The sequence below is a fragment of the Anolis carolinensis genome, chromosome 3, assembly GCF_035594765.1.
Source record: "Anolis carolinensis isolate JA03-04 chromosome 3, rAnoCar3.1.pri, whole genome shotgun sequence".
Lineage (NCBI taxonomy): Eukaryota > Metazoa > Chordata > Lepidosauria > Squamata > Dactyloidae > Anolis > Anolis carolinensis.
In genome coordinates, this window is record NC_085843.1 from 258,102,147 (window position 1) to 258,121,052 (window position 18,906).

Consider the following 18,906-nt stretch of genomic DNA (forward strand, 5'->3'; position numbering starts at 1 on the left):
TGGTACTACAATTGGTGGTGGTGGGACTGCACACATAGATGCTGTGGCTTTGGATGATCATATCGATTCGGACACAAGATGTTATATCACTTCTATATAATTACACGTAGATTTAATGTGTAAGGGGTCCCTGGTGGCACAGTGTGTTAAAGTGCTGAGCTGCTGAACTTGCGGAACAAAAGGTCCCAGGTTCAAATCCTGGGAGCGGAATGAGTGCCCACTGTTAGCCCCAGCTCCTGCCAACCTAGCAGTTTGAAAACATGCAAATGTGAGTAGATCAATAGGTATTGTTCCGGCGGGAAGGTAACGGCGCTCCATGCAGTCATGCCGGTCACATGACCTTGGAGGTGTCTATGGACAACGCCGGCTCTTCGGCTTAGAAATGGAGATGAGCACCAACCCCCAGAGTTGGTCACGACTGGACTTAACATCAGGGGAAACCTTTACCTTACCTTAATGTGTAATTTTAAAAGTCAGACCAGATCTTGAACTATGGTGTTCAAGAAACCAATCTTTTCTTGGAATAGTAATTCTGCCAGATATTCTTAAGAGATGTAAGAACCTAGGTCTGTAGGAAAGAGCTTCATCCTGGAAGCAGAGAGTCCAGAGAAAGAGAAGTCCCAATATAGGAAATATCCAGGTGCTTACCTTTCCACCAGCCAAGGTAAAATCACAGTAAGAGATACTATAGCTGACATCTTGGCTCTCTCTTTTAGCAGAATATTGGATAGGCCTCCGTGTCCAGGCTGACTCTTGGGACAGGGTGAAGGAAATTGTTTTAAGTAGTTTATTGTCTAAGGAAACAAAAGTGTTAAGCATGTTATTAAAGCAAAGCTGTTCAAGTTAGCAAATAACTGAACTCAGATTTTTAAAGGCATATACTAAACATTCAGATCTGTTAGAGAAACTGAGGAGAGCCACTGAAATCTCAGAATTATAGAATCACACATTTGGAAAGGAACCCAAGGGCCTGTTGTGCCCCAGCCATGGGACACCCATTCACCCAGACACCATGCAGGGACGAGAGAATCCACTAAGTAAAGTTTATTAAGAAAAACATTAAAGATAAGAAAAAGCACAATAAAGAAGTACAATCCAAAAGACAAATCCAGAAACTCCACAGTTGCTGAGTATAGGTGACATTCAGTTCCATGAATCAAATCATAGGAATGCAAAAACTTGGAACTGTACTTGGAGGCGATACAAGGAAACAAGGGAAAATCCATATACTTGATCAAAATGATATCCAGAACTTGAGAACAAAATAAAGCATAATCCAGACCAAAAACCATGAAAACCTGAGCAGGAATTATATTCCAGAAGCTTGAAATTTAATCAAGAAAACATGAACAAAACACACAATTCAAAACTTGAACACTTGGAGCAAGTCTATAGAACTTGGGAGTTGTATCCACTTGAAAGGCAACGTTGTTCTTACAAACAGCTGTATGCTTGAAGTCCACTTAAAAGCCTCAATTCCCTCCCATGACATCACTCCTCATATACCTGTTTTTTTCGCTGCTTATCTCAAAGCCACTGGGAAAAGTGAGTCTGTCTTTGACATTCTCCCAGCGCAGCTATAGCCCCTCCGACCTAGTAACAGACTTACACTCCCCCCCACATTCCTCTCAGGAGCAAACTCTTAACAGATTCTCATGGGAACAGATTTCCTTTTCTCTGACATCCTGAAAACTCCCAGGAGATTCATTAACACATCTCTCCCTGCCACTTCCATCCCCCAAAGCCCCCACCAGAGACCCCTAAAATCCCCTTCCTCATCCTCTGAAGCATTCGATTCTTCACAAACCACAACAGGACCATTCAGTTCAATCCCTTGCCTGTGCAAGAATTTAATCCTAAAGCAATCTTACGTGGTGTCCATCCAAGCTCTGTTCCAAAATCTCAAAATGAGGAGAATCCATCATCTTCTGAAGTATTCTATTCTACTGTTGAACAGCTCTTACAATCAGGATGTTTTTCCTAATGTTTGATCATAATTCTCAGCTCTTGTAATTTGAACCCTCTGGAGAAGTAGAAGACAAGTTGGTTCTTTCTTCTACATGACAGACCTCCAGATAGTTATTAATGATTATTGTATCACATTTTGGCCATCTCTTTCAACTATTTGCAGGGTTTGGTTTCTAGACCATTCACCATCTGGATCAGTGATTCTCAACCTGGGGGTCCCCAGGTGTTTTGGCCTATAACTCCCAGAAATCCAGCCAGTTTACCAGCTGTTAGGATTTCTGAAGAAGAATTGAAGACCAAAACATCTGGGGGGGGGGCACAGTTTGAAAACCACTGATCTGGATGAACACATTCCAGCTTTGTAATCCTCTTCTTAAACTGCAGTACCTAGAACTGGACACAGAACTGCACATGAGGAGGATAACAGTGGTATTATATCTGATTGGGACCTAATTAGCCACTATGTACATATGTCCCATTGATTTTAATGGATTCACTTGAGCTAGGATAAATGCTGGATTTAACTTATCAGGTTGTTTCATTGTAACATTAGAGGGGAGAAATTACAAGAAGTGACATTATTTTACCAAAGGTTGTGCAAGTACTAGTAGAGCAACTAGCAATTTGAGCAAGTATAGGGCAGGGAATCGGCCAAATGCCAAAATGCTAAAAATGTGAGGAAAAATAAGAATGGCTTTAAGGTCATCTGTGCCTTTGAAAAATTGGTCCCCTGCACAGAATCCTAGAATTGGAAGAGACGTCATGGGCCCCCTTGCCAAGAAGCAGGCAAATCGCATTCAAAGCACCCCCGATAGATGGCCATCCAGCCTCTGCTTAAAGGCCTCCAAGGAGCCTCCACCACAATCCGGGGCAGAGAGTTCCACTGCTGCAATGTACTTAGATGATGATTTGCTGTCTCCAGACATTTGCAAAAGCAACTCATTAATTTTTTTTGCCAGAAAAGGGGGGCAACTCAGAAGCAGCTCTTTGTGTGTGCCTCTATGAGTCCCCAGGGTCACATTTTACCCATTCCGTTCATACTATAACAAAGTGGTAATGAGTTGTGAGCAGATTTGAGCAATGGCTTGCACAACAGTTTGTGCAAGCAGAACTAAAATAATGGCTTAATTTATGTATTAATTAAAATGTTTATACCCCAACATATATCACAGGACTCAAGGTAGTGTGCAAACAAAATGGAATCGCTTGGTGCTTGCTGAATGGCGCAGCTTTCATCTATCTGAATTTCTCTGATTCTTTGGTACAACTTTTCAGAGTGAATTCCACTATAAGATGAAACCTTACTGTTACAAAGTTCATAACAAATACATTCATTATAGGAAAACACAGCAATAGCATAATGCCTTAAATCCATGTCCAAAATTATGCCACCTCCTCCAATGGGTTAGCAAGTCTTTTAGAACAATTTATAATACAAAATTTAAAACTACAAAAATGAGGTCAAAACCAAGTGCCCAACTTGTAGCAGAATTCACCAACAATGTTACCAGATAAAAGGCAAGCTCAAAATTCCACTGTAAGTTCAAAGGACTGGATACATTGTCAATTCGGTATCCCAATTAAAAAATTAAAAGGACAGTAATGAAGACGAACACTCATATAGCTGCAACATAATAACTGGATAAAAACCACGGCAAAATTACAATGCAAATCATATGGGTTGGGCACATTCTCAGACCAAATGCCAAATAAATAAATGAAAATGAACCAACAATAATAAAGTTTTAAATGAAGTTAAATCTCAACAATAAATGATTGCAAGCCGTGTACATGGGACTGATGAACTCAGAGCAGATCAAAATATAAAATTGAAAAGCAGGTTAAGAAAATTCAAAATAAATGCCTTAATTATTACAAAATACAGCAGAATTTCATTTCAGAAATTACAATGCAAACTCTGCTGGACAAATTTTTGGTTTAGTATTTTTATACTGCATTATTACAGTTTTTAAAGAATATCCAAATTATCACAGAACACAGCAGCAATATATTGGAATTATTCATTGGGAAAATAGCTGGACACTTAATGTGATGGAACAGTTTTCAAAGCCATTCAGTACACAGAATTAAAAATTACAACTAGGACTGCATTAAAAATTATTCTACATTTTCAATCTGTCACTCAGTTTGACACACCGTAACTGTTTTAAAAATGCTCAGAGGAAAAAAAATCAAATCATTTTTTGCAGTTAATTCAGCAAAGTTCCAAAAATGGAATTAACAAGTTAGAACAGGAAAGGACAGCACATGGTGTTTCCAAAGCTATTAGGTCTTCCTTTTATTGCCCGTCTGGTCCCTAGTCTAATATTAAATCATGATAAATGCCATGTTTCACCAAAAATGCTTAAAATGTGATATATCACCATGCTAATGTATGTCAACAATAAGGAAGCACGGTCAGTCCTTCACATTAATTGGGGCTAGCAGCACAGGACCTCCATCCATTTTTTTTTCATGTCAGGAGCGACTTGAGAAACTGCAAGTCGCTTCTGGTGTGAGAGAATTGGCTGTCTGCAAGGACGATGCCCAGGGAATGCCCTGATTTTTTTTTGGATGTTTTTACCATCCATGTGGGAGGCTTCTCTCATGTCCCCGCATGGAGCTGAAGCTGATAGAGCTCATCCATACTCTTCGCGGGCCCATCAAAACAAAAAACCTCAAATAAGGAAATGGCTATTTTTTAAATCTGAAATAACACCAATAATAATGTGTAGGCCATCCAGCACAACTCTATAGTTAACTTCCCCTGGAAGCTGAACATAGAATCACATTGGAGAACTTAAAGAGATTCCTAGAAAAAAACATTATAATTACATCCGTGAACAATCAAATCTGCAAAAGTCAAAACCACTAACTGGAGGGACTGTAATGCATTTCATCTAATGAAAACGAGGCTGTGATCTCTCATTATGAAACTCTACTATATATTTCTGGGATACTTGTGTATTTTGCAATTCTTTTTGGGTGTGATGGGGGTCACCATTTCTTAGATTTGTGCATTTGTATCTGGCCAGTAGAGGGTGTTTCTGGTTCAGTGTTTACATAGCATCATTCTAAGGTGTCCTTTATAAATCTTGTCCAACATTTCTGGATTCATAACTTGCTGATAAGATTATTCTCTCTCCTTTCAGGATCAGTGTATTTTCATAATTAGGTCAATATTTCCCAGAAGCTTTAATGCAGGAGTGTCAAACTTATTTTCCTGGAGGGCCACATCAGCCTCATGGTTGCCTTCTAAGGGTAGTTGAATTTGTGCAGTAAATGCATTTACCTGATCACTACCTTTTGGTGCAAAATAAGTAGTTCTGAGGAATCTAATAAGGAGTTCGGAGGAATCGAATCTTATCAGATTTCTAAACAATAATTGATTCATTCAATTCCTTACTTAACTCTGGAGACCTTTCTCCAATGTCCCAAACAGACACAGAAGCCGCTTCTGTCATGAGACTCCACCCCCCCCAGACACGCCCCCAAATGTCAAATCATACTGTGGCTGATGGGATGCATACTGATAATCCTGATCACACACAAAAACAGCATTTCAGTGATGGAAAACTCAATCATATTTCAAATACTACGATTAGAATCCCGTCTGGAAATACTCCGATTCTGCAACATTCAGCAGATAGATTTTGACAGATTACTGATGGGATGGGGAAAACATCATGTGATGGGACCTGTTGGAAATTATTCTCAAACAGTCTCAGAAACAGAATATTTCCTAATGTGATTGGGTCCCAGGTTGATTACCTCTTATCCAAAATTCTAGAACCCAGAATCCTCCAAAATCTGAAATTATGAACATTGGTGATTGCAATAGTGACACTTTTGCTGTTTGATAGTTCAATGCATGCTGTTTCATGCAAAACAAAACAAAAATCAGTTGTATTAAGTTTCCTTCAGGCTATGAATGAATTTCATGTCTAGGCCTGGGGCATATCTCCAAAACATCTCACTATGTATGTATGTATATGCAAATGCAGGCATTCCAAAATCTGAAATCCAAAACACTTCTGGTCTTTAGCATTTCAGATACAAAGTCAACCTGTACAGCAACAGCATGAAACAAAGGTTAGGGGCTTTTGGAGGATGGGCTTAAGTGGTTAGACATCTGTCTCTACCAGTGTCAGACTCCCGTTGATATAATGGTGATATTTCTGCCAATGGATTCTTTATTTGTGCATAGTTTTGCTGAGCCAGTGTTAGTGCTCATCAATAGGCATCCATCCAATGTCAGTGCTGACCCAGCAACTTCAGGCAAGTCTGCTTGAAATGTGTTTCCTTACAATCATCAACATGTGCCTTCTAAGGTAATAGCATTTTTTCACGTTATTGAATGCTTTGTCTAAGTTTTTGCTCCAATTCCACTTGTTGCCTTTCTCTTTCAAATCTTTTCAGTGATCTCAGAGAAGCTTTGGGTTGTGGGTGGGTTCAGTCCTTTGATGACTGACATATATTCCTCAGTTTGCACGTTGTCCCTAACAGTGTAGCCATAGTATCCTCTAATTTTTTGCCCATTTGACTAGCAAGAATGTGTAAAGCAATTGTTCATATGGCATTTCATGCCAAGAAGTCCTTGGGCAAAACAGAGCTTCTTTCATTTGTTCTGAGTGCCTGTGTGTTGCAGGTGTGCACAATTTGCACTTTTGCCAGAGTTCTGGGTTGTTTTATATGCAGAGGGGCAATTGTCAGAAGCTAGGGCGTGACAATATCTCTCCCCACAAAAAATCCTACATCCCCTTTTTAAAAATTGCTTCTAAATACCCCCTTACAGGATGTGTTTTTGTGATTATTTTAGGTTCAAGAGAGGTCCTTTTTAACACCAGGAAGCGACTTGTAAATATTACATCCCACAGCATTTTTGCTTCTATACTGTACAAGATCTACTATTTGGTTCTGGTTTTTAGTTGTGCTTGGAAATGATTTGTGTACCCTGGCCATTTTGATGGCACTGTATAATGTATTAAACACTCTTCCATTAATAATGTTTACTGTATCTCTTTGGAGTTTGATCCCACGGGGAAATGTGGCTTTTAGTCTATCATCTGCATCTATGAGGCTGTCTTAATTGCAGTCGTGTTACCCATGCACCAGTGGATTCTGCCAAGTCTTGGCTCCTCCGATAGACACATTTCCTCTTAATGGGAAGTGTTTTTCTTAGGCCTCAATGCATTCTCCTTCAAATATAATGCTTGTTCTTTGCATCTTTTTTCCCCAGGCTGGGTAGATTTACCACTGGAGGTCCATCTTCTGTACATGTCCCTGATGTTTTGTCGTATGCATATTTGAAAATCTGGCTCTGGTCTGCGATTTCTTTCCATCCAATCTAACTTTCTGTAGCATCTCTATTCTCAAAGTCCATGGTTACAATATTTGTAGTACTGGTTTTTACAGACCCCATGATTGAGTACACATTGAGAGCACATAATGTTCCCAGATTGGACAAACCTCTGTCATTGCCTGAGGCAGGAGCAATAAACTTCCCCCAATTGCAACTTTGCAACTAAATACAGCAAAATGAGTGGGGAAGTACAACAGAGATTTCTCCCACCCACCTTCTGAAATTCACAAATTTGTCCATCCAGGAAAAGAGGTATGCGTGTTTACATCTTTAAAGCCTGGGGCTGACTGACTATATTTAATCATGTTAGTGCTGAATTAAAGAAGCAAACTCCTTTTTAATTTGAAAACTTTGCCATAATTCACACCAACATAACAAGCAGGTGCAACATATGGCAAGCAGGTGGCTCTCACTATGCGGAATTGTCTTCCCTTTGATATCAAACGAGCACCGGCAATTCCTCAAATTGAAGACTTGCCTATTTTCATAAGCCTTCCAGGATTAGTTCAGTTTTTAACATCTGTTTTATGGTTAATATAAAAGTGGCAAGCTTACAGGTGAACATTAGGAAAACAAAAACAATGATCACTGATGATTCAGATAAATTTGAAGTGGGTGATAAAAGACATCACAATAGTAGTTAAATGCTTTCAATACCATGCCTCAGTCATAATTCAAAAGGGAAAGTGCATACAAGAGATCGCAAGAAGATGAAGGCTTAGAAAGGCTTTTATGAAGGAACTGGGTAAGATTACAAAGAGTAAAAACATGTAAAGACATATCGAGACATACCAAAGACATGAACATCCTTGCCATAGTATTTCTGATTTCCAGATATGGCTGTGAAAGCTGTACAGAGAAGAAAGCTGACAGGAAGAGAATCAACTTATTTGAAATGTGGTGTTGGAAGAGAGTTCTGGTAGATACTACAGATAGCCATTCAGAAACATGATTTTGACAGCAAAACAAGCCAAAACGTTTAAATTGAAGATACCATACTTTGTATCACAAGATGAAAAAACTCATTAGAAAAGGTGACAATGCTTAGTAAGGTTGAAGGCAGTAGGAAAAAAGGAAGATCACATTACAGGTAAATAGACTTAATCAAGCAAGACACAGGTCTGAGTTTACCAGATCTAAGCCAGACTATTAATAAGTGTCTTGGAAATCTCATTACCAAAATCTCAGTGAGTCAAAGCCAACTTGATGACAACCAAGATCAATGAATCTTTGTTTTATGCATTACATTGGATTGCATGCTTGATTATTGTTGCATACTACAGTACTTTGAAAAGGGCAGATCTAAGTGGCTAATAAAGACTTATTAACAAATACATTATATATAGAGGGTTCTTTATGCTAGCTATATTTATTGCATTTCCCTAGCGCAAATGGAACTTTCCTCCTATCAATTCAAATTTGAACTACCTGTCACACATCTCCAAATTTCCCCCAAACAGAAAGAATGTAAAGGTTTTTTTAAAATAAAAAAATGAACAAGGAGAAAGCAAAATTGACTATTTTTCTCAGAACCATTTCTGAATCCTTAACGCTCTATAGTTGGGAACATCACAGCAGCTTCCCTGTTGCATGAAAAAAAACATTATGTGCAGATAATGAGACCTTGGAAGGAGAACCAACGTGCACATAATAGTGGATTATTTTCCGCTGCACCAAAATACTTACATTCTTCCATAATACCACAGCATAGCAGCGTGACTCCAAATTTAGCTGAAGATATCTGTGATAAGGCATAATTCTAGGACAGAGGTGAACAAGCACAACTTATTTTGGCTTGTATGGCTGGCTTCAGTGTGGAATTTTTGGCAAGCAATCAGGAAAGAATGCTCCCACAAGTAACCATATGTCTGTTTTCAGTTATATTTCTGTGTTCTTTGAGCCAATTCTCAGCCAGAATGAGAGTTTGAAAGGATGGGGATGTTTTGAAGGAAAACACTGCTTCAAGTGGTGTTTGGAAAAACTAAGAGTATCAGGGAGGCTTAAGCTTCTGTAATATGGAAGCTAGAATCCTGTGTATGTCTCATGGCTTTCACTTGCCCTGACCCTGTTCCAGCACAAGAGTGAGTGGGACAGTTTTCTGTTTTTATTATTTAAGAACCATTCCTGTATTAAAAAGTACTGTTTGCTGAAAATACAAATTACATCCAACTCACGTTCAAGGCCATGTACTGGAGCGATGCCTTTATCTTGCTCATTTGCCAAGAGGGCCAACTGTTTTGCCATTTGTCTCTCTTTCAGCCTGCAAAATCAAAACACAGATGGCATATTTGCCTCATGCAGAATCTGAGTTTTAGATAATCTTGGAGGCTCAACATAACTAGCAATTAATCCATTTTTGTAGAAAAGCTTGGTTTGAAACACTCATTGCACCACTAACATATATTTTTCTAACAACAGCATAGCTGTCAGATTATTGTTATCAGTCCATGTGTATCATTTAGACCAGGGGTCCCCAAACTAAGGCCCCGGGGCCGGATGCGGCCCTCCAAGGTCATTTACCTGGCCCCCACCCTCAGTTTTATAATGTAATATTTTTATATCAGTTTTAATTATGTAATATATTGTATATACATATAATATTGATAATAATATTATGTTATACAATATAATACTAATAGTAATACCATATAATAATATTAATTATATGTTATATATTACATATTATATAATAGTATAGTGGTATAGTTCAATATAGTAATATATAATGCTAATATTGTGTTATGCTAATAATATAATATATTGTATGTACATACAGCTGCTCTGAGTCCCCTTCGGGGTGAGAAGGGTGGGATATAAATGTAGTAAATAAATGCAGTAAATAAATAATTAATTTTAGACTTAGGCTCGCCCAAAGTCTGAAATGACTTGAAGGCACACAACAACAACAATCCTAATTAACTTGACTATCTCATTGGCCAGTAGCAAGCCCACACTTTCCATTGAAATCCTGATAGGTTTATGTTGGTTAAAAGTGTTTTCATTTTTATATATTGTACTGTTTTTTCATTGTTGTTGTTGCACTACAAATAAGACATGTGCAGTATGCATAGGAATTTGTTTTGTTTTTTTCAAATGATAATTCGGCCCCTCAACAGTCTGAAGGATTGTAGAGCGGCCCTCTGCTTCAAAAGTTTGGGGACCCCTGATTTAGACATACATTTAACAGGAATTTACAGTTAAATTTTGCAGACCCTTTCCAAAAAGGGGGAAAAAGGAGTTCCCCAGAAGTATCAAGATTTTCCTTTCTTTTTGTTTTGATTCCTATTCATAGTTTGGAATCCAAACCTTTTCTTGAAATATCCAGGTTTTCCCAGCTTTACTCCTCTGCTTCTAATAATGTGTACATCTAGACTCAGAAACTGACTTCTTTTAATTATTATGCAGGGGTTATAGTCAAAATGTAAAAGTGTTTTAGCAATATTATGCAATTTAAGGATCAGGATCACAATCTTTCATTGCTAGCACTCTACTTTCTCTTGTATGAATCTGGGCCCTGAACAAATTTGCTGTATGTATTGGTAGTGACAACCTTAATGATTTCTAGATCACTTGAAAAGTGATTTTGGAAGTTAAGAGAGACTAGCCCTGGTCAATGCATGGAGAGGAGACTGCCAATGAATGCCAGGTCCCATGAGCCATATTTCAGAGGAAGGAACTTTCAAAGCTACCACTTGAGTATTTGTTGTCCAAGAAAACTCATGAAATTCATGGGGTTGCCAAAAGTCAAACAGTGTTTTGAACACACACACAGAAACATATCTATTGTGGGTATATTTCATTTCAGGCCATGTTGAGCCCTCTGGGAATATTTTGGAATAGCAAAAATGTTAAGTGCACCACCAAGATAAAACTGATTTGTGCAGAACAAAACCTGGGACCTTTTTTTCTCATTTGGAGAGGATGTCAGATGAGGCAAAGATATTCAGAGGTTGTGGTATTTGTTGCAGTACTTCTTGACTTTTTAAAAAAAATCCAAACAATATTTCTGTTATTTCAGGCTATTTTCTGGCAATTCCTGACTCCAGTTGCAGTATTTTATTCCTGTCCTCAAGTAAAAGACTTTTTAATCCTGAAATATCTTGGAACAAAACCACCCTACTTCTTTTTTTAAAAAAGAGATCTTATACTGCATTGAGAGGCTTTTTGCATTATAACTCTTAAGAGTTTTTTTTTAAAATGAGAAAATGTGTCCTTCACAGAATCATCTCAGCAAATCTTTGGAAAAGCCCTAGCACAGACTGGAAAAATCACTACAAAAAGCCCCCAAAATAATGGAACAAATAGTGTGGTGATGGAAACAACTGGCAATATCCCAGGAGCTATATCATGAGAACTCTGATTTCTTTAGCTCAATTTGAAAGAGCTCCCAAAAGATGTGAGCTTTTGAATTAAAAGGAATGTGTGGAACCTTAATGGCTTTTATAATTTTACAGAATGAATGTCTACTATCTTCTTTCCTCCTGCACTGCCTTGTGAATGCAATTGTCCTGCTTCCTGGCAAGGGGTTGGACTAGATGGCCCTTGAGGTCTCTTCCAACTCTATGATTCTTTGATTCTATATGTGTTCCACCACAATCTTTAGAGCAGTGATCCCCAACCTTTTGGCCTCCAGGTGTTTTGGACTTCAGCTCCCACAATTCCTAACAGCTGGTAAGATGGCTGGGATTTCCAGGAGTTGAAGTCCAAAACACCTGGAGGCCCAAAGATTGGAAACCACTGCTCTAGAGGTTTATGGGTCCCTCCTAAGCTATGTGTGGTAGGATGTGGAGTGGAAAAGTGAAAGGAACATTCTGTCTTATTTTAAAAACAAGACACTGTTTTAGCCATGGTGTCATCTGCCATGGTCAAGACCTTCCAGAATGGCTATTTAAGGGTCTCAGATCTGGAAACATTTCTTCTATGAACTATATCTTGAATGAACTCATCTTAGGATCCAAGACAATGTAATATGTTGTGTGTTGCATTAAAATTTTTATTTTGCACCTTTCTGCCCAGAAACAGACATATGTTCTCAATAATGATTAAACGAGCATCTATCAACCACTTTACATACCTTTGCAGGGCTCTTTCCCTGGCTAGCCGTCTCTCAGATTCACTGCCACGTTCCTGATTGGGAGATATGTCTATTCGCTGGTATTCAGGCTTTGCGTACTGCTTCTTCATACTGACAATGAACTCATGAAGCTCTCTACACTCCTGGCAACAGAAAAGCTGGAAAGCAAGGTCCTGCTGTTACCTGGTGGTCGTGATCTAGTCTTTGCTTTGTGGAGAGACACCATGGAAAGGAAATATTTTTGGAATACTTTCCTTTTCCTGCTACTTACATATGCACGTTTTGCTATTTCTTCTAAACTTTCAAAGGAAGGATAGTGTTTCAGTGGGTTTCCACAAAACTCACAAGTTGATTGAAAGTCCTTTTCAACCTGCAGAGAGAAAATAGCACAATGTTTTGAAAATCTGAGGGTCATACTAGATATTAAGGGGAATTATGTAGTTCATGCAATTAATCCATTTCCCCTTCCACTGATAAATTTTCTCAGAAATATATGTCTCAGTCATCAGAGTTCCAGTGATAAATCATGAAACGAAACATGCAGGATATACAAATACTGAAAAACATGCTACCAGCACTCAGAAGAGCATCTCTGAAAAGTATGACAAACATAGACAAACATTCAAATTTCAGTGATGATTATCAAGCAAGAAAGATTGGAATTCTAACATGCTTCTGTGTATGGGCATCATTCAAGAAGGAGACAGAGAATCTCTGAGTTAAAATATAAGAAAATGAAGTCAGGCAATTCATTGTGCAGCATTCACTTTTATCCAGAACCTCAAAATAGGTTGATTAGAAAAACAGATGGAAAATCTGGAATCTGCTTTAAGGACTGTGGATTTTTCCTTCTGTTACCCATGGGAAACTAGATTAGCTTCTTCCTTTTCACCAGCAAATCACAGGCATTTACTTGATTAACTAACTATTTAGCAAGATCTTGGATGGGATATCTGTATTGTATAATATTATTATTGTCATGTTTTTAAATCAGGCTACATTTTAGATTAGCTGTTTGAGCATGGTTGTTTTTTAAACTTTTTAGTAGTTGTTTTTTTTAGATGTACCTTCTTTGAATCCATGCTGTGAGCTGCCTTAAATCCCGTGTTTGGAGAAAAGCAGGATACACTGGTATATTAATTAAATGCATAACGTATATGCCATAATGTTGGTATATTATAATAATAATAATTTTATTTGTATCCTGCCTCACCCCCCGAGGAGACTCAGAGTGGCTTACAGCGCAAGAACAGTGCAAACCATAAACAATGTTTAAGATAAACAACAAAATTACTTAAGTCAGCAAAAGCAACACAAAAGAATACAAAAACAAAACAACATATTGACACAACAACATCATTCATAAATGAAAATAACAGCATCATCATTCATAAATGAAAATAAACAGTGGTGATGTTATATCAAACAATTAAACATCCCAGCCAATGGTCGGGTTAAAAGTGAATGCCCAATTTAAACTTAGCCCCACTTAAGTTCTCCGGCCATTAGATATTGCATTTAAACAGCCAGGTTTTCAATTCCTTCTGAAAAGTTGAGAGCATGGAAGCGGAAAGCCTTCTCAGTGCATGTGGCATGAATTAATTTGACCTGACAAAGGCCAGTTTTTTCTGATGGTATTCCCATTATATGAAATTGGTGGGAAACCTACTCACTGGGAAAAATTCAGCAGCAGAAGCAGAGTCAAGGCATTCATGGAGAACCACAGCACGCCATAGGTTGCGTGTTCTTTCTTACTGTTTTCAGAGAGTGGTTTTTAGATAAGGAATATTCAACCATACAATTTCCCCATTTCTTCATGCTTTCAGAAGCAGTAGGATTTCAGAAAAACCATGCCCCATTTTTGCTTCTACTAGCAAACCTACTGGTTGGTTCTCATGGCCATACTAAACATGAAATATAGCTGCAGGATTTTTTTTCCTGGCAGCTCCATCATTCCTCTATGGGAATTATCCATGGGAGTCTTGAACTCTTGAGAAAGTTGCCTGTCAGCAGAAGATCAGTGGCTGGTAAATTCTTTCCCTGTCATTTATAAGTATCCTCAAAGTTGCTTTTCAACCTGTTTTGGCAAAGACATGGGCCACCCACACTGTATCTTTTCAGCAAATAACATGAATGGATCCATTTAGATAGTGGTTCTCAACCTGGGTCCCAAGATGTTTTTAGCCTACCACTCCCAGAAATCCCAGCCAGTTTATCAGCTGTTAGGATTTCTGGGAGTTGAAGGCCAAAAACATCTGGGGACCCCAGGTTGAAAACCACTGATTTAAATATATTGAAGATGCTCTAATTTTCTCCTAAAGATTCTCTTTGCTCAAAGAGAATTAGGACATTTGGTTCAAAGTTTAATAAGGAAAGCCCAATGGCAGGCTGTAACAGATAAGAAGATTCTGCTTTTGCCAATTAAAAGAAGTAAAAGTAAACAACATTTAGGATGCTGAAAGCCTCCAGTGTATTTTTAAAGCAAGGTATTGGTAAAAGATGTGTTATTAAGACTCAACACCATCAGCTATCCTAAAATGGTCAGCTGATGGAAATGCAACCAGCAGGATCAGGAGAATGGGGAAGTTGTATGTTTGCAAGTTTTTTTTTACTACAGTACTTCATCTCCCATCAACATCAGTCAATGTGATCTGTGGTGAGGCAAATTGTAGTGTAACGACACCTGAAAGTAACTGTGTTTACATCTTTGATTTTGATGGAGATGTCTTACCCCAATGATATATCCAAAGTTCCACAAGAAAGAGAGAGCTCATTTACAGTTCTTTGCTAAACCGTAAACCATGAAGGTAAATAAGAAAAGAATGACCAAAAGGGTTGTTGTATGTTTTCCAGGCTGTATGGCCATGTTCTAGAAGTATTCTCTCCTGACGTTTCACCCACATCTATGGCAGGCATCCTCAGAGGTTGTGAGGTATACCTCAAAACCTCTGAGGATGCCTGCCATAGATGTGGGCGAAACATCAGGAGAGAATACTTCTAGAACATGGACATACAGCCCAGAAAACATACAACAACCCTGTGATCCCGGCCATGAAAGCCTTCAATAACACAATGACCAAAAGATTGTTGGAGGCCTATGAAACAGAAGAGAGGTATCCCCATATATTATTCTATGCACACACTTCTCTGAGTATTATACGCACATCACTGCTGTATGGAAAGAGCCATCACCTCTATATAAACATCTTCTCTTGAGGTTTCTGGTCTGTAGGCTAGGATTGTTGGTGGCCCAACACTGGACAGGGTACGCAGTGACTCTTGAAAAAGCTTTAAGAAGTTTTCTTTAAACTACAAACAAAACAAAAAAGAGACAATTCAATTGAAAGCTCAAACCGCTTATATACAATCTCCTGATGAAATTAATCAATAATAAGATTTATAAGAAAAGAAATTTAAGAAAAGTTATGTTGGATTAGGCCAACGGCCTATTATATCTAGTATTGTGTTTACATGCTGGCCAAACAATTGTCCATTGGAAATTCACCAGCAGGACACGAGAGCAATTTCTACTGGTTCTGGAGGAAAATATGACCTGTAGCCAGTGATCACAATGACTGTCTTTAGCTTCAATTACACACTAAAGTTTGAAGTGAAGAGATGGACACAGATCAGATAGGGCATATATTCCAAGCGAAATGTGTAGATAATTACAGGTGAGTGAGTCGTACCTCTGTATCGCACAAAATGTCTAAGCTGCTGAGATCTTGGGACAGGACTGTATAGATATCTAGACATCAACAAAGAGAATTAATTAGGAAACAATTGCTGTGTACTTGCTTTTTAGATCTGAATTTTAGGACACATCTACTTTGTTCTTATTTAGAACCATAGGTTTTGAAACACCCTGTGCATTTAATACCTCGCCTTTCTCCCAACATGGCATTCAAGTCTAGCTGTACCAAAGGGCAGGGTCTTCATTCCAAGATAGGCATGAAATTATTGAAAGTTCAAGTGCCCTTTCATACTTCAGAATCATGGCACTGTATTGCATTTTAATTGCTATGGCAACATCCAATAATTTCTGGGATTTGCAGTTTGTTGCCATAATAGATAAAGTGCAATCATGGTGCTCTAACTGTGTAATGTGGAAGGGACCAATCCAGCATGAACTCTCCTCTTTGTGGACAACTGGCGGACAACTCATTTCTGCAGCATTATCCTTTTTCTATGATCAAGATGCCTCAGGAATTATAGAATATGTTAGATATCTTCCTCTGAGAGGATAAAATCCACACTTAGGAAGAAATCCAGCCATCACATCCCCATGGTTGGTTGGCTCATGTAAAACTAGGGAAGGCAGCATGTCCCCAATTCTGTGCCAGGACAACCTAAACAGCCTACTCCAATGAAGAAGCAGATCTTCCCCAGCCCTTAAAGCTGGCATAGCTTAGTTCTTTCCTGCTTGTTTTCAATGGGAAAGTATTTGTGTGCATTCCTCCCCCTGCCCCTAAATGAGCAGGGAATGAAATGAAACTGCCAATGCTGTTCCTGCCTCACTTTTGCCTTGCCATCATCAGCCTCCTAGGGATTTGTATGGGATGGTTCATCTGTCTTCAGGTCTCACCACACTGTTAGCTCCCCATGATAGAAGGCTAAAATGCCATGTTTCTGATAGGCATAGACTTGCTTTTAAGAACTTTGATCAACAGAAAGCTGCTGATTATCATCATGTTTATTTAAATTTATTTAAATTAAAAGCATTGCACTACAATTTAAAATATACAAATTTTAAAACAGTATTAAACATCCTAAGCATTAAAACAATTTGGATTAAATCCATAAAAAACATATAAAACCACAGCACACACCCCCAACATAATCTTAAAAAGCTTCGTCTTTAAAAGCCTTTCTTAATAAAAAGGTTTTAGGCCGCTGAATGAAGGACACCATGGAGGGGGCCATTCTGGCTTCCCTGGGCTGATTGTTCCAGGGTCGAGAGGCAGGGTCGTTCCAGGGTCGTTCCCACCAACCGAGCTTGAGATGAAGCTGGGACTGAGAGAAGGGCTTCTCCTGAAGATCTCAAGACCCAGGCAGGTTCATACAAGGGTTCAGGTCCAGGCCACATAGCCTGGACCTGAACGATCTAGGCCTTTGAGATAATAACCAGCACTTTGAATTGTGCCTGGAAACAGATTAGCAGCCAGTGGAGCTGCTCCCTGTAGCCAATCCCAGTTGGTAACCTGGCTACAGCTCTTTGGACCAGCTGAAGTTTCCACACACTCTTCAAAGGCAATCCATGTAGAAAGCATTACAGTAATTCAGATGGGATGTAACTAAGGCATGTACTACAGTTGCCAGATCTGGCTTCTCAAAGAATGGGCGCAGTTGGCGCACAAATTTTAATTGTGCAAAGGCCCTCCTGGTCACCGCCAACATGTGGGCCTCCAGGTTCAATGCTGAGTCCAGGAGAACACCCAAAGTGCGAACCTGTGTCTTCAGCGGGAGTGCAACCCCATCCAACACAGGTTAAATCCCTGTTCCCTGTTCCACCTTCCAACTGACCAGGAGTGCCTCTGTCATGTCTGAATTAAGTTTCAATTTGTTTGCCCTCATCTAGCCCATTACTGATGACAGGCACTGGTTTAGGATCAAGACAGCTTCCTTGGCTTTAGGTGGAAAGGAGTAGTAGAGTTGGGTGTTATCTGCATATAGGTGGCACCATTCCAAATGACCACTCCCAGCGGTTTCAGCAACATGCAAAAGAGAAAATCATGTGTCTACTGCCCTCCAGAAGGAAGGGATGGGAACTGCAAAACACTGTTAGGTGCTCTAGGGACCTTAGCCAGCATATGCAGTGCTGAAGGATGCTGGAAGCTGCGGTTTAACACATTTCTCGCTTCTGTGTTATACAGAGGAAATCAGGTTGAGAATAGTTGAAGTGGTTTGTAATAAAGTCATTGGTTTTCCCAGAATACACATGTCTTTTGTTCCCTGTTGTCTCAGATCAATTCTGAAACAATAAAGCCCCTTGTAAAACTCGTTGCCAGAGGCAACTGTGGTACTGAACAGACTATGAGCAATTTCTCTCTTTCAATCTGCCCATTGCTCGTCTAAGAAGAAAGTCTGTCTCTGACTTAAGCACATCATATGTCTCACAGTTCTTGTTTCATAGATCTCTATGGCATCAATGTAAACAGGATTAAGATTTTCATTTTATAGATTAGGAATAAACACAGTGGTAAAGCCATATTCTTAAGACTTCTCTGGGAGTCTATTGCTGAATCCAGTCATTCTATTTGACAGAATTCTTAGCAGCATTCTGTGGGTTCACAAAAGCCCAGAAATAAAAGATGAAGAAGAAATTCATATTTCAGGGATCCATTTACCATTCTCACGAGGAAATTTTCTTTTTTTCTTTGGAGCTGAAAAAGAAGCAAAAGAAGCATTTAACTTGCCTGAAATATGAAGTTCATTTTGCTGAGAAGAATAAACATATGTGGAAGAGAGCATGAAAATAAGCAACAGAAGGTGAGCAGAATGT

At 38.9% G+C, this 18,906-nt stretch overlaps 1 protein-coding gene across 5 annotated transcripts in view; it reads right to left on the reverse strand.

Moving 5' to 3' along the window:
- The window catches only part of erich6 (glutamate rich 6), a 40,131-nt gene that overhangs the window by 7,672 nt on the left and 13,553 nt on the right, over positions 1 to 18,906 (reverse strand). For all 5 annotated transcript variants that reach the window (XM_008106181.3, XM_062976673.1, XM_062976674.1 and 2 more), the window contains 7 exons: positions 18,752 to 18,787; positions 16,094 to 16,152; positions 15,597 to 15,713; positions 12,676 to 12,774; positions 12,405 to 12,562; positions 9,505 to 9,590; positions 649 to 794 (listed from right to left, as the gene is read on the reverse strand). In XM_008106181.3, coding sequence (XP_008104388.2) covers positions 649 to 794; positions 9,505 to 9,590; positions 12,405 to 12,562; positions 12,676 to 12,774; positions 15,597 to 15,713; positions 16,094 to 16,152; positions 18,752 to 18,787 — 701 coding nt within the window. The remainder of the gene's footprint in view (positions 1 to 648; positions 795 to 9,504; positions 9,591 to 12,404; positions 12,563 to 12,675; positions 12,775 to 15,596; positions 15,714 to 16,093; positions 16,153 to 18,751; positions 18,788 to 18,906) is intronic.